At 39.2% G+C, this 17,170-nt stretch overlaps 1 protein-coding gene across 1 annotated transcript; it reads left to right on the forward strand.

The window, feature by feature from the left end:
- The first annotated feature begins 7,096 nt into the window (after window positions 1-7,096).
- Window positions 7,097-16,763, forward strand: LOC131986240 (V-set and immunoglobulin domain-containing protein 10-like 2). Its single transcript, XM_059351092.1, has 13 exons — window positions 7,097-7,121; window positions 7,249-7,602; window positions 8,426-8,710; window positions 9,976-10,251; window positions 10,345-10,356; window positions 11,162-11,449; window positions 11,528-11,785; window positions 11,868-12,158; window positions 12,790-13,143; window positions 14,776-14,898; window positions 15,001-15,025; window positions 15,151-15,251; window positions 16,420-16,763. Exons 1-13 carry the CDS (start codon window positions 7,097-7,099, stop codon window positions 16,557-16,559), a joined length of 2,532 nt encoding a protein of 843 aa, XP_059207075.1. The 3' UTR covers window positions 16,560-16,763.
- The last annotated feature ends 407 nt before the right edge of the window (window positions 16,764-17,170 follow it).

Genomic DNA, 17,170 nt, shown 5'->3' on the forward strand with positions numbered 1-17,170 from the left:
AACTTGTATCAACAGTGACTGAAAAACAACAAAACAACACATCTCTTCTTCTCTGTCTTATATAGTCAAGGTTCTCTGAAATATTGAATAACAAATTAAAGTCTACACCACTGTTTGTGGGGGTCACGAAAATGTTGATATATGTTTTTAATATGTCTTTTAATAAATATTTTGCATAACAGAAGACACTGTACATAATGAATAAATAGGCCTAACAAAAGCAAAAAATTATAAAAGAAAATATGTTTACTGTATAATTGCTGAAAATAACACAGCAGTGAAAATGAATGTTTATAACAGAAGAAAGACTGATTATTAAATTTAATAAAAAAAGGAAAACATGTATTAAAAAAATGCCGTATTTTAACCAGATCCTATAATCACTCCAGCAGAACTACTGCACCATGTATCCACACAAAACCACCAAGTGTCAAATAAATGCCATGCTCAATTAAAGAACGAAAGCCACAGATGAGCTTGGTGTGTCAAAGCCTGTTAATGGTTATCAAATGATTGATTAAACACACAGTGTTAGCCACAAGAGTGAACCAAGGTTTGTATAGAAGTCTAAGAGGCTTCCTTCACCTGTAATCTATCACTGCTATTTAATTCAAAGTTTCCGTGACCCCCCTGACAAAATCTATTAAGATGCTGTATGTTTCAATTTTAATATTTGCCATCATATCATTTTGCAACAAGGGGCTGATGCTATACAGGGGTCCATGGTCTGGCAAAGTTTGGGAACCCCTGGTCTACAGTGCTATTTTTCCTAAAAAAAATGTTTTTAGAGAATGCTTATTCTCTTGCTAATTTCATCAGAGGGATTTCTCTCTACATGTGTTTTTAGCCACATTAGTCAGTCCAACATTTTGCTCCAGCCTGAAACTATTTGGAAGTCTTGATAGTGATAGTGATAGTTAGCAAATGTTAGCATTATAGCGTACTAAATCAAAATGGTGAATATGGTAAACATTATGACTTATGGATTAGTGAGTAAGGTTGCTAAATGATGTTAGCATCGCCATTGCAACCATATTAGCACTAGCTCAGAGCTCGTCACTACAAATCCAAACCGGAATACTCGATTTGTTCGACTTCCAATCAAAGCAATTCACAGCAGTGTCTGGGATTTCAATAATGTTCGCGTTGGTTTTAATAGTTTTGATTATTAAGTACACGTTTGTGCTTGTTTTTACAAAGAATGTCTAAAATAAGGAGCTAATGAAAATAGCTTGGTCTGGTACCTGAAGTCTGATGTGTTCTACTTCCTGTCGGGTTTAAAATGTTAAACATAGATTTTTCTTGCTTTTGGAAAAAACGTAGATAAAATAATTATAATAATTGTTAGCTCCATATAAAATATGGAGCTAATAAAATAGAAAATTACACTTTCTCTCATTTTGGTAAAGAATGTCTAATATATGGAGCTAATTTCAACATTTTTCCGGTACACATCGGGTTGTGACAGAGCTGTCTAAAGACTCTCAGTAATTATTGAGGATTATTGTGACCATTTTTTTCAATCAGAAAAGTGTAATCCTATTAGATGTAATCTGTCACACCCTGACCTAGTTATGGGGTCACATCACACAGTTTACAACAGATGTTTTATTGATTTTAACAATCATCAGTGTACACAGCCTGAGATGAACTTCCCTCTCTGCAATGCTCACTGGACATCCTGTCTAAAGGGGATCATTGTCAGTGTCATCCCTTCGTTTACAGGGTCCTCACTGTAGAAGATTGGTAAGTGGTGTCATTGCAGTTTAAATTGCAAAAAGAACAAATGGAGATGGACGTTTTAAATGCAGTTTGCATTGGGAAAAATATGTTCAGCCACTGTAGAGATATATATTTCGAAAGACAAGAAAACAGAAATAAATGCTGATGTTGCTCTGTAAGTGATACAGAGGCAACTGTCTAACAAGTTTAGCACATCAACTTTATGTTGTGGTAAAACAGTAATTGCACATTTAACTTATGTTGTATTCAGGCACTGCACTACAGGTGAATAGGGTAAAAAAAAAGTATAGATATGAAGCTAGACAATTTTATGTTAATCAAGTTTAACGAAATGTGTTTAAAATGAGGCAGGTTCAAATTTGTCCCATTTTGTCAACATATTGGGAGTTAAAGGTTATGTCTTTTTGCCACTCTATGAAAGATAAAACATATCATCAACAGCCATAAAATAAAAAATGTAGAAATCCATTTTACCATGTTATAATGAATAAATGTTCTATTAATCAGGCTTTTATTGATCTATGAACAAACCCCTCTGTAAAAACCTTCAAAATATAGGTAAGATATATAACTGTAAAGTTTGGTGCATGTTAAGTGCTACTAAAGTTGACATTTGACATTGTCTCAGAGTTTGATAAAACAGCTTGTAAACATGTGTTTTGTAAAATGGCATTCATCTTGCAAGACACTGCAAGTGTTAACTTTCTTACTTATTTTTTGCACTTCTACTTCTACTCACTTCTACTTTAGTTTTTTTGAATATGTGTTATTTTATTTATGCAGATTTCTGTGAATTAAGAGAAATCGACAGACACAAATAGACAAATTGCAGTAAAATAAACACCATAATGTGTATTTTGGAAGTTTTCTTTCCACAAAATATATCCCTTTATATAAAAGTTTTTGGCTGCAGTGATTATATTTCCCTCACTCTAGCATTGATGTTTTAACACCCTACTGCCTTAAAACAACCCAAAGCATGTTTGTTTTGTGTTGTGCTAAAAATGGCATCATTTACAGTTTCTGTCAGAGTTTCATGCTTGACTTTGTGGGCTGATGAAATCTCTAACAGTGAATTCCCAACACCCGGAGCAAACTCACAGCCATGGATCTCATGGGGCGATCACAGACTTTCCAGCCTTCATGTTCAGCTTTAGCTTCAGCGGCCAGCTCAGCATGCTCGAGCCTCCCTGTTATATGTATACGTATATATATATCCTTTTTCTTCAGCTGCATCTTTACACTGCACAGTGAGCTTTATAGTCAATGCCTTAGAGATTGTTGTTTCATTACGAGACGGCTGAGGCTGCCTCCAGTGAACCAAAAAGTTGCCGGTTATATCTTGCTTTCACAAACTACCTGCCTTGTTTTGTATGGAGTCTAATTAGATTTAATAAAGTGCTCTGAAATGCATGACTAATAGCTATCCATTAATGACTCATTTTACTTCATCCTCATCAGAGACTCACCACGTAATATAAAGAGTTCAAAACAAGCTGCTTTGCTCCGAGCACATAACTAAATGTCCATCTCCAAGGGAGTCCCTTGAAATCAAAATATCTAATATGGGTACCCACGAGTCCTATGCACTTTTGGGCAAGATCCATGCATTTTTTTCTCATGCAGTACAAATGTGTTATTTTAGCCTTATTATTTGGATATTTCTGCATACTTGAGTCCTTAAACAGTCATGGATTTGCATAACTGACAGGAAAGCTCTTGAGACGCTTGAGGTTTCAATGAGCCCAATTTTATTAATGTTTGATGATGTTAGTCCACATAGTAGCCAGTTCACTGTAGAAAGAGCATTTCTTTAGCTCACTGTATAAAATGACCTGTTGTGACCACTAGGATAATCACAGCCTCATGAAACCTTACAACCACAAACTAGAGACCTAGAGCATTCAAAGGATCTATGGCTTTCAGTAGTACACACAACAATGCCGAAAATAAATACAGAAGTCTCCAAATGTCTACAGTTTTTGGAACCACAAGATTGAGTTCCTCTCCAGGTGTCTTAATTTACAATAATTGATAAAGTTACTTAGTTTTATCACAGATTTATGGGAAACCTTGACGCACAGTGTGGAGCTGCATGTCAAAATAATCTTCAGGTTCCCAGCGTTCACATGATGTACACCACTTCAAAGTTCTCCCCCTAAACACCCCCTGCCAGCAAGGTAAACCACACAAACCACTACATCCTCCTATTCCAACATATTACTGTTTTCATATTTATGTGATTTCACTTGATGGCTGTGCTATTTTTATATGGATATGGCCGATAGACTAAACCCTTCTCGATCTGTGGCTGACTCAGTGTGTGTTTAGGCTCTGCTGCATTTCAGCCTCTGCCAAGTGAGGAAAACTGATCTCTGTCCTGCATTCATTCATGACGCACATCTCACGTTACACGGCTCCACTTAACTGTTCCACCTCCTCTTTTTCTTTTTTAAAAAACACATCATTTACCTTAGGGAATCTTTAAAAAAACACTGAAAAAGAATAATTCCAAGGGACACGATGTGCAGAATCAGCATCTCATTAACTGCGACTTCACATCTTTAAATGGTGGCCTGTACAGTGTTGTGGTCACAGCATGTCGCTTTGAGGTCCATTGCTGAGAGATGCCAGATTTCTAAATCTATTTTAATCCTAATCCCATCAGTAGCGTTTACTCTGCTCAGTGGTCCTTACGTGACCTCTGAAGTTCAAATCTGGAGCCTTTAGTTTTGCTTAAGATGACTAAAAACAGAGGGAAATATAGTATTTTCTTTTTGTTGTTTTGTCCTTAAACCTATATTGAAACAAGTAAAGGGCAAAAGAAAATCTAAGATGATGTAAACCCCCTATAATCCCTCTTTTTCATGTGCATCCACTGTAATGCTGGCTGAAAAGATGTTTAAATCTGCATGAAGCAATAACCAGCATTCACACTTCTGTCACACGTCACCACAGTTTAGGTTCTGCACCATGAATATGAAAACAAAAATAGATTGTGAGGTGCTGATGAACACGAAAATGCTTGTGTTATGGCAACTTTCATGTTGAGTTATATTAGTTAATGCGTGTGCATAAGTGTATGTGTGTGTGGAAGGCTAACCTGTCCTGTATAATAGATGAGGTCAGTATCACCGTGTTATTCTAACCCCACAGGAGAACGAAAGAAGGATAGAGGGATAGAGAGAAAGGAAAAACACATGAATAATTGAGCCCAAATCAGTTTAGTGACCCTCCATCCCTTCCTACTCTCAGTCTAATGAAGTCAGTGCCTGCAACTGGATTCTTCAAGAAACTCGGGATCTTAGAGAGAAGAAGAAGAAACCTTTGGGCATCTGAGGGAAGCTGATTGGGGGGTTTAAAAGCTGCATCCTTCATCATCTCTGCTACATAGTTTTTTTGAGTAAAGAGGTTGTTGGACTCTGGATCATCATGATACCATGGTGGCCCAACTGCTAGGGCTGGCCTTTCTATTTCTACCTGCCAGCCTGGTCAACTCTACAAAAATTGGTAAGAATTTTCAATGTCTCTGGATTCATTTACACTCATCTGAGGGGCAGAATAAAGTGGATTTTCCATACAACATGATTAAAAAGTTTGATGACTATATTAAGACAAAGGGATGACAACAGTTATTTCACATTTAAGGACTTTCAGAAGAATATGTTGTTATTCTGATGTTCGGATTCAAGATTTGAAGAACAGCATGACATACTAAATATTAAGCAAATAGTTAATTTGTGTAGGAAAATTCCCTTTGAGATTAAAAATCTCTCTCTCTTTTAAAAAGGGATTCCTGGCCAAGACAGCAGCATAAATCACATTCACATTTCACATAAATAACAAATTGTTTTTGCTATTATTTAGCAGTGTTCAACAGCAGGACAAGCCCATTTAGTTGTAAAACTGTCCTTAATCCTGTTTGTTCTTATAATCTGCCACCTGATACCAAGCTACAAGTGCAAATACTTTAAAAGTACAGATATTTTTCATAGTATATGAAATTGTAGTTTCATAACAATATATTGACATACTAATATTGATAATAGGCTTCTCTATTTAGAGAATTATAGGCTATTGAAACAAAATTGTTTCATATGGATAACTTATTTTTGTTGCCATGATATATACAGAGTGGGCAATTTTACAGTGGACATCTAAAATCTTGGGTGGAAAAACCATATAGTGTCATTACTGTTCAATTCTAAGCTAGCTTTAATTAAACTAATATATATTATTTTTTAATTAAAGTTATATATCATATATGTGTGTGTGTGTATATATATATATATATATATATATATATATATATATAGATAGATAGATAGATAGATATGTTTTGTTTGATAGTGAAACACAGTTTGATGCACTAAAAGTTACTTTGGGGGTAACAGAGAAAGAAAAAAGCTATGAAAGCAAGGGATGGTTGATAAATTGAATGCGACTGGAAAAATAATTTGACTAATCGGGTTATCGGTATTGAAATTCCTTATTGAACTATTACAGTGGGTCTAAAACTGACAGTGTAATCAATCCTGCAACTGAACACTGGCAGGGGGACTCGACACCACCATCTTCTTTTCCTTCACGCACACAGACGCTCCCAGATGCACACACAATCACACACACACGCACGCACACACACACGGGCGGTTGCTTTGTCCTTGTATGCGACACATTCTCACTGCAAACTTGTGTTCTATCAAGGCTTGTGCATTGCTCCCCAGCGTCAGATTCGGATGACCAGGTGATTCTTTAAACTCGCTTTTGAAATGTAACAAGCATGTCAGTTTTCTGCTTGTTACATGTGGTGACTTTTAAAAATAAAAGCCGAAAAAATTACTTTGTTAAGGTTAGGAAAAAAGAAAAGAATTTGGTTTACCTTGATATCTCTTTGCATGCAGGTTTGTTTAGTTAGTAATGTCACCAACATTTTAACCAACCTGATTCCCAACCATCAGCAGGTTTTACCCTTTTAGTATAAGACCTGGGCACAGTGTCTAAGCATAACTGTCAGAGCGCGTAAGCCCAATAAACAAAAATAAAACACAAGACACGTTTGACTGTAATTTCTGCTCTTCAAAAGGATGTACTTGCATCATAATCGTTTTATATTCATCATATCATCATATCAATGACATCAATTGGTATTTTCTATATATATTTTCTTGGACAATATAACAAAAGTAGTTATAGTGAAAGGCCTATTGTGACGTTTTACAGGTTAACTTAACAACATTGACTCTTGATTTCAAAAGGGAAATGAACACAAGACTTCTGGGTGAAAATCCAGGGTTCATTTGACCTATCAACCACTTCTACTTGCCCAAAACAACTTTAATAGAATTGAATCATGACCCTGATGGGTGTTCATTGGGGTAAATACAAATGCTAAAGACTTCCTCATCCGTCCCGTTGTGTCTGACACCAAGGGGCACTGACCAAATGTCAACATCTGATGTGTTTGGATTGAGAACAGGTTGGTGTATCCTCTCTCTCCCTTAGTGCTGAATGTCAGTCCCTACTCAGAGGTGGTGTACCGGGACTCCAGTGTGTACGGGGTGGTGGGCAAAGCGGTGATCTTGGAGTGCGGCCCCACCTTACCTGACATGTACCTATGGAGCTTCACCAAGCCCGGAACTGATGGTATAAAAGCTGTGGTGTACGATTTGGGGAAAGGACAGAAAATCCAGAAGCTGGCCAAGACGCTTGGGCAGATCACGGTCATCTCAAAAAGCGCAGCTTTAAGCATTGAAAAACTGCCTCGGGCTGCACACGGTCTGTTCACCTGCCAGGCTTTCTATGACATAGTAGGGGAGCCCAAAGTCTACTACTACTATGTTCACCTCACTGTCCGAGGTAAGACTACACACACTCTGATACACTTACTTTCTTCAGGCATGAGCCTAGCTGGGGGGTGGGGGTTGGCTATTTCACAGAGGACATTTTGATGCCCCTGTTTTATAGAATCAAATAAATAATTAAAACCAAACTTATCAGGACAAATGAACACAACATTAGCGTGATAAGAACTACCAAAAATGACATATTTCGGAAAAATCGATGTCCAAATCATGTTCCATCCACTAACATGGAGGGGTGGGATTTATAACCTATTCTGCAGCATACCACCAGGCAGCAATGGAGAAGTTTTTCACCTGTGGAGAGCCTCACACTGACTGTCTTTATATACAGTTTGTGATTGGGACGTTCATTAAAGGATTTGCTCATCTTTTGCAATATATATTACAGTGAAAACAATACAAAGACAGTTTTTCTTTACCTTTCACAATTAGGGTTGTAGGATTAAAACTGGATTGGTGTTCTCATTTTCTATAACCATTCTGAGCTGACACACGTGACCTACTAGCTAGCCATCTGCTAGCTAGTTAGCTGGATAGTTTGCCAATTCCATCATGCTTAAATAGTTGGTAATGAGCCCAACGGCAGGCTGGTGACCAGGGCAAACACTTCAATGTCCATTGTAGAATTATTCTGTTCCTATGGGTGTAAATAATTAAATTAATGATGGCAGTGATCCATTTAGCTGCTTTGACACCAGGGTCCTGGTATTGTGCATGCTGGCTCACTGTCCCTCTCACTGAAACACTTGAATGGAACAGAGAAAGGCCTGTGTTCATCAGGCACAACAAACATGTCTTCTTATGTTACTTGAACACAGTTCCCGTCAGTAAGCCTTACCTCCTGATGAGCGATGCGTCTCCAGTGGAAGGGTCGACAATGTGGATGCGATGCAATCTGGACAATGGGACCGGACCAATCCAGTATGTGTGGCAGCATGAGATCCGCAAGGGCAACATCTCCATCATCACAGACTTTGCAAAGAGCAACACCAGCGCTATCAACGTGACAGAGGTCAACCGCAACCACACTGGCTGGTACCGCTGTGTGGCCAGCAACCCTGTCAACAGTGAGAGGTCTAACCGGTTATGGCTGGACACCATCTGTGAGTACTTTATGGGGAGTTTTGGGGTAGAACTTCGGTTTTGTTAAATTAATGTTTCGTTACAATCCTCAATGAAGATAAGATAAGATAAGATAAGAAAAGATAAGATAAGATAAGATAAGATAAGATATACTTTATTCATCCCAGCAGAGAAATTTAGGAAACTGAAATTCAGAACCTCTAACTGATGTAATTTTGATTTTTTTGTGCAACTCGAGACACAACTTTAGACACATTTTGCCTTTAGGGAAGACGACAAAAGGAACACTGCAGAAAAAATGTTTGCAAGAAATGCAAGTTGTTTTTTTCTACTGTTTTGGAGCTGATTTCTACAATCATCTGCGTTTTCATTTCAAGAGATGCTTTGATTTCAGTTGGTTCGCCTACTTGTTCACCTGTGTGTGTTATCTAGATATCCACTCTTTTATTAGAAATTTAGAATTTGATAGTTTAGTATATTTGCAGTAGAGATCATGTCAGTGAACTATTAGGGCAAAAAACAAACATGTTAAAATATGTTAAAATTCAATTAATCATGACATTGATTTGTGGTCATATCGACCTATCATCAGCCCTTCATTAAAGCATGTAAACATACAATTATACTACTATCAACCTGCAACGAGCATAATATGTCTCCTTTAAAAACTTAAATGTTGCATGTAGGATCATTCAAGGAGTTTTTATGAAAATTTAAGATTTTTTTCGAATTTAAATTTAATAGTTGTTAATAGTGGTGTGTCTGCTGCGTCCTACGTCACAGCTGCACGTTAGCAGAACATAGGCTACGTCACATGATGACCTTTCACCTGCCGCAGGTGATCCTGCGATGTAAACTGACTGACAACAGCCAGGTCATTTTATTTATAGCTAATTTATTAATAATGGTAAAAACTTTCTTCTCAATGAGGGTCACTGGCAGGCCTTCAAAATAAAGTAAAATAAAATAAAATTGATAAAAGGGAACTTTGGACATCAAGGGGCAGGTGAACGTGGAGATTCTTAACTATGTAAGATTATAATAAAACTTTCTTTAACCATTTAATCATTTTATGTATTTATTTATTTTTTAACTTCCTTTAACTTGATAAATTCCTGTTGTACAACTGGAAAATTAATCAATTCATTTTAATGATAATGGGGACTTTGTGAACAGACTGCACAGATGATGTGAGAATATTTGCAATTGTTGCAGGAGGTGTGCTGTGTAGGTAACATGTCCGTGTCCTTCATGTATTGGGTGTGTTCATGTCCTTTCTCCTCAGTTGGACCGGACATCCCTCAGATAGATGTGACTCCGTACAGTGTAACAGAGCGGGGATATTCAGCCCTGGAGAGAGAGACTGTTTCTTTACTGTGTCAAGCCCAGTCCAACCCGATCAGTCAGTACGTCTGGTACTACAACAACTCCATGGTCTACTCCGGGCCGCAGTTTACCATCACCAAGATCCTCCGTATGCACACTGGCGAATACGCCTGCTTGGCACAGAACTCCTACCTCAACACCCGCTCCAAAAAAACCATCAGCCTGACTGTCTACTGTGAGTGTGACCTCTGACCTTGGACCATCAGTCCTCCTGCTCCTCTCTGACCCTCTGCACTCAGTCCTTTGTCCTGTGTTCTTGGTGTTGCAGATGGCAAAGAGTGTAAAAGACTGAGATGATAAATCAGATTTTACATTTGTAGAACAAGACTACAAGAACACAAATCCAGAATCTTAATCGCCTTTGATTTCCTTCTTTATTTACACTGAATCTCCAATGTAAACACAACTTATCGATCCTTTCATTTTCAGTTAAACCTCTCCTGTTTTCAGTCTTGTGCAAAAACTGCCTTGTCTTCTTCTGTTTTAAACTTGTCACTCAATTAAGCACATCATCTCCCATATTTCAAACTTTTTATTTCTCACTAAGACTTGAAAAACTTGCACATACAGTCACACCAACCCACACACACACACCGACCCACACACACACACACACACACACCACAGCAGAGTGTGGAAGTGCTGCAGACCTATTCTCCTGTTCGGGCCGTCTGGGAAGTTGATTGGACTCTCTGGCAGGTACCTTGCTGTGAAGTCACAGCCATGGCAAGTGTTGGTTGGCTAGAAGGCCAATGCTTGTCATTCTGCACTCCTTTTTTTTGTTTTGATGAATTTGAAATTTATGAATCTCTGCTAGCTAATCAAAATGTATTTCTGATCTAAAAAAAAAGACATAGGGAGCATTTATTTTTTTATACACATATTTCACATTGGAGGCTTTGGAATAATTTGTTACCCAGCTCTATCAAAGAGAAGTAAAAAGATATCTAAAGAAAATCATATTTCTTATTATGGTATATTAAGAAGTGTCTGAATATTGTAGCACCACAGGCACATTCTCCGACCCCCACGTTACCCCCACTTTGCACGTCACTGCCTTGTTACGCTGTATCTTATCCCCGCAGACCCACCTGGTGGCTCCCCCTCCTGTTCTGTGGAGCCGGCTCTGAATCACACTACTCTGAGGCTGCTCTGCTCCTGGCCTGGCGGATTCCCCTCCCCCTCCCTCCACTGGAGCGGACACCTGAAGCGAGCAGGCCAAGCCGAGGCTGACACAGGGCAGCAAACCAATCCACTGACCAACACTGCCATCTTGTTGCCGTCTGAAAGCCTGAAGTCCAACAACAGCTTGTTTTCTTGCATTGGTTCCCACGTGGCGCTCAAACAATCTTCAGAGTGCATCACACGTTCATGTAAGAAACACAAATAAAAACAGGAAATTCTGTACGCTCATGAGTTACATGTCACTTAAACCTTTTCCCCTCCACCAGATGTTCCTCCTGCAGAGCCGGAGTGTTTAGCCTATGTGACTAACAATAAAGAGTATCTAATGCTGTCCTGCTCCTGGGATGGAGGGGCCCCAAAAGCTCTGGTTTGGTGGGAGGGCCCTGGTGGCTACGTCAAAGGAGGTGAAGAAAACTCCAACATCCTGATTCTTCGCTACGGCACCGCCCGCAGTGGGAAACCCTACACCTGCCACGCTAAGCATCCACTTCTGGCCCAAACCAAAACCTGCAGGCTCACACTTGGTCAGTGCGCATTGTCACAAGCATCTTACAGGAAAATTACAGTGATTTGTGAATTAATTTATTTCTACATTGCCACCTGTAGAGGCTCCTGTACTGCTGACACAGCGCAGAGTTGTGTCTGTATATGAAGGGAGTGACGTTCAGCTGACCTGCAACCTGAGAGCAAACTACCTTCCCGCCACTGAAATCGCCTGGTTTAACAATCAGGGTGTGGGCGTCCGAGACACCTTCAAGTACTCGCTGCTGCGAACATCTGCATGGGCCAATCTGACTGTGAGAGACACAGATGAGACTCAAGACAGCGGCGAGTACAGGTGCTCCACTTCAAACGCAGTGGGAGGAACTGAAATCAATGTCACTTTAGTGATCAAGAGTAAGTATTGGGAAAATACAATTGCTTTCTTTCTGAGAACTAGATGAGAAGATTGATTTCATGGAATTTCCTCTACAGTATTAGTACATTTTCATTTAGGGTTTTTAGTTTATTTCAGTGTCACCATAGAGTCATATGTATGGGCAGATTATGAGGCAGTAGGCTCCTGAAAACAGACATGGAAATGGCCTCGCTGACTGTCCTAAACAGAAGCAAGACACAGTGACTTTGCAGTCATTTAGCCTCTTTTTATTATTGCGTCTATTTGTAGTTGTTATGTATCCATTGTAAAATTGTATCTCTTTATGTTCTATGTTTCATAGTCATTGTGGTCCCCCTTGTATTTTTTTCCGTCTCTTTATAGCTGTTTTGTGTTACCTTGTAGTCACCTTGAGACCCTTCCTGTTTGTCACGTCTCTCTTTGTAACATTTTGTCGTGAAAGTCAGGAGGGCCCCTGGGCCAGTGCCCGGTAGACCCTTTTAGCAGTCCATCCATGCTCTCATGTCTGTATTGGAACAATGAAGCTACACCAGGGACACCAACAAGCCCTGCGTACCAAACTGATATGTAAGAACATCAAGTTGTGTTGATAGTGGGGGATTTATTGGTTGTGTTTTGTCTCTTTATCAGGGCACCCCATGCCACCCAATGTGACCCTGGTCAAAGTGATGTACAACAGCCGTCATCGTAATGAGGTGGAGCTGGAGTGGCAGGTAGAAAATGAAGAAGGAGGAGGATGGACAGGTTTCATCCTGCAGCACAGATGGATGTCTGAGCGACCGGGAAGGAGAGGCAGCAACAACGATTCAAAGGAGGAGACGGAGGAGAGGATCAGTCCGATAGTCTGGTACCGTAATATCATCGAGGACCCAGAAGTCAGGAGTCATACAGTAGGGAGACTGACACCAACCGTTACCTACCAGTTCCGCATCACACCTGTCAACCACCGCACCGTCGGACACCCTTCTGCAGCAAAGACTCCAGGTATAGTAAGTGAACAGAGCGGGTGGTCAGATACAGGACTTTTGAAGGGGAGGGATAGTGTGGAAGAAGTATTTAGATCATTTGCTTAAGTAAAAGTACTAATACCACACTATGAAATGAATCCACTACAAGTAAAAGTCCTGCATTCAAAACTTCCCTCAGTAAAAGTGCAAAAGAATCAGCATCGAAAATCAGCAGAATGTCCCCACTCAGTATATTACAAATCTATATTGAATTATTATTTTTGATGCATTTATGTAAGCAGCATTATACTGTCATCAACGTAGGGTTTATTTAACTACTTAATATATTGTTATGTGGTTGAGTTTATAAACATGCATAATGATTTACATTGATCTTTTTTTCATGTTAATCTTACTATCTTGACCTGAAAAGTAACTAAAGCTGGCAGCTAAATGTAGTGGAATAAAAGTTAATTGTGTGGAACAAGTACCTCAAAATTGTACTTAAGTACAGTACTTGAGTAAATGTACTTGAAACTTGAGTTAGTCTTAACAAACAGAGTAAGGGCAGGAGAAACATTGAACAAAGTGACATATTAAAAAGGTCACAGGTGAGTTAGGTGATTATTCAAACATAACTGATGCCGCTGTTCTGCTGTAATTGTTACGATGACTTTGATGACCGTCTAACATTTTTCTTTTTCTTTTTTTTGTTATCCACTTAGGTGAAAGACTCATACACAAACAAAAAAAACACATGCAAACTCACAAACCTCACAGCTTGAAACATTCCACTCACTTTCTGTTTACCTCCTTCCCTGCCCTTCTCCTTTCCTCTCCTCTAAATGGCCCTGTGTGCTTCTTCTTGGAAACTATTTGAGCAAATAGTACAATGTATAGGAGAACTGGAGAGGACAATTGCTGTAAATAAGCTTGTAGGTCAGGTATGACAGGCCAGTGGTTTTCAACCCCTGTAGGTGAAAATGTACCCGCACAGTGACAGTGAACAGTGACCACAGTGGTGAGAAACAACAATTACAGGAAAATGATAAAACACGGAGTGCATTCCAATTCCCATACTTCCTTACTTTTTAGTATGCCAGAAAATGATTTAGTATTTCCTAATATGTAGTATGTTGCAGTATGCCGAAAACACAGGGATGTCTGACCAGATCTGGTCATATTTTACAGTATGTCAGCTTGCTTTTCAGGCTATTCTGATCCACAATCCTGTGTGTAACATATACTGTATGAGCCAAAGGCTTAAAATTCAAGGAGCAATTTCTGAGTATGCTAATTTTTAGTATGCCCCAATTGTACATCAGAATGTAACAGTATGTACTTTGTATGGGCAGCTGCAGTATGAACCAATTGTAAAAATGAACGTATGCTTATTGGAACGCAGCAAACGTGAAAGTGATAAAAAGTCCAAAGTCAGTGAAACCTGACACAGACTTACTTTAATGTGATAATTTTCTCATCCAAAATCCATGAACACATTTCCAAACAATCTGGTGAATTTCACTGTACAAGAGCAACGCTGAGGGGTTGAGAGCCACTGGAGGGAGCTGAAACGTAATAAAAAAAAAAAAAAGTGAGACACTTATCAAGTAACTGTGTTTTGTCAGAGGTGTACTATTTTGCAATGTGTAACTGTGATGTGTTGCAGCGGAATCACGCTACAATGTGTACCCTGCTGTGATCGGAGCAGCTATAGGCGGGATGCTCATCGCAGCTATCATCACAGCGCTGCTGCTCGTGTACATAATCCGCAACCGCAACAACAATCCTCGTGAGTCCAATGCACACACACACACACACTAACATCGTGATGACCAAACAATAGAGACATTTTCCCCATTATGGTGCATTAATATTCTTTATTTTCTCCTAGGACTACATGACATGCTGTTTGGTTTGTGAGTATCTGTGTTACTGTCTTTAAATAATATCAGCAATTAATATTGTGCAGTTTGTTATGACGCTGGCAGACAATTATGTGTACAGACGTGCCATTGAAAGTTTTTTTTTTTTGTGTGTTCAGGCAGCACAGCCAGTCGAGGGAAAACATCAACTTCCCGGAGGACGAAGTGGTAGGCAGGTCAGAGGGAGGAATAGAGGAGATTGGTGAATCATCCAGTCCAGGCAAGATGAACCCACATCAAACACATATTCGTGAAAATCTAAACATTTGTGTTTGGTTTTTCTGAAATTTTCAGGAAAGTCCAACTGAAATCAAATACTACATAACTAACTAGCTGCAGCCTGTACCTGCAACTGTCACTTTGGTGCAATAAGATGCTGGTGTGGGCCACAGGCTCAAACACACATACGTGAATCCAAGCAAGTGCCAAGTCGATATTCTTGGTAAATGTGACACACACAGACATCTGTTTGCTGGTTTGTAGTCCATTTCATTTGTTGCCGTTGTTGGTTTTGCAACGGGAAAATCTCAACTGAAGAACACAGAAAGATTCTGGCGCTGTTGTTGGTGATCAGAAAGGAAAAAGCTGGTAAAAAACCCTCAGCAACAATCAGTGTTTCACCGAGAAAACTGCATCCAATGGCAGACAAGTGGGGTCAAGCACACAAACTTTGCTGTTGGATGAAGCTGCGATTTCACCGGATTGAACTCCAATAGATGCAAAAATGCCAATTTTCTTTGACTCTTTGCTCTTTTCATAAGTGAACAGGAGTCGAATATGACTGCCGCCCTAATCTTAGACAGCAGTCACACATAGACAAAGACAGGAAATTTGCTTCGCGACCGGAAGCAAATGTTTTATTCCTCCCTTCACCCGCGTAGAATGGAAGTAAGAGCTAGTTTTTACTTTTTCCCCGTCGTTCCTGTCAGCCAGCTGCTGATCAGAGACACCGACACACTGACACAAAAGGAGCTTTTCTTATTTTCTTTTTGTCTTGAAAAATAAAAAAAATGTTCGCAATACATTTAAACATAATTTTTGACTGTAAATGTGATTGCAATTGGACTCAAAACTAAAACTATTGATTCACCAGTGAAAACTTTACATCTGCATTCTGGTGGATTTGGAAAAGGACTTGTTGTTTGTTCAGTTGTGGTAAAAAGCAGACTCAAATTATTATTCAGAGCATTAGACGTATCACTATATGCATTAGCAGATTATTTTTGTGTGCTATCAAACATTTGTGAATGTTAAAGGCCTTTGTTGTGTAGATACATTCATATAGTATTGTACTTCTGTGTTATTACCTATAAAAACTACTACTTCCATTAGTTTTTATTCAGTATATTTAGTCCTGATACTGAACTTTAATACTGCTTTTCCCCAAGGTCCCACCATGGCTTTACCCCGGGCAGCTTCACCCCTCACCACCTCCCCTCTGAGTGCCACCCCCACCATCAGCCAAGCCCCTCCCCCTGGAGAAGAGCCTGTCAGCGTCACCATCACCGTCAAGGCTACAGGCTCATAGTCATACATGTATATCACAGACTCCTTCAGTTGTAATGTAACCTGGAATTTACATTTTTGTAGACATTTAGACGGTTTGCACACTCAGTTCAGTTTGTGTAGCCTGCGGCTTTGATCTCAACTCATCTACAGTAAAAGTTATTTTCATATATCTTTCACTCTTTGATCCATTGATGTTAACATTAAATTATATGTATGCATATCAGCGTTTTTTGGGTGTTTTCTTCAAAAAGAGACAAAACAACCACAAAGAGAAGCAAGGAAACAACATAATTGAGACACAAACAGTAACAAAGAGTTGCAAAATTACGACAAAGAAACTACAGATATTACAAAGAAACGAACACTGACTGCAAAGCATCACAAAAAGGTACAAATTAAGCAAGATAGAGTCAAATGAGGGTCAGGGAATGCAACTGGTAAACGGGTGGAATGTAATTAGTTACTCACATATACTTGAGTATTTCAACAAATGTAACTTTGTACTTCTACTCCACTACATTTTGAGATAAATACTGTAATTTTTACTACACTACATTTAGCTGCCATTTTTAGTTACTTTTCAGTAAGTAGTAGTAGTAGTAGACTAATAGTCACAATTAGCCCTACCTA

This window comes from Centropristis striata, chromosome 15, assembly GCF_030273125.1.
Source record: "Centropristis striata isolate RG_2023a ecotype Rhode Island chromosome 15, C.striata_1.0, whole genome shotgun sequence".
NCBI lineage: Eukaryota > Metazoa > Chordata > Actinopteri > Perciformes > Serranidae > Centropristis > Centropristis striata.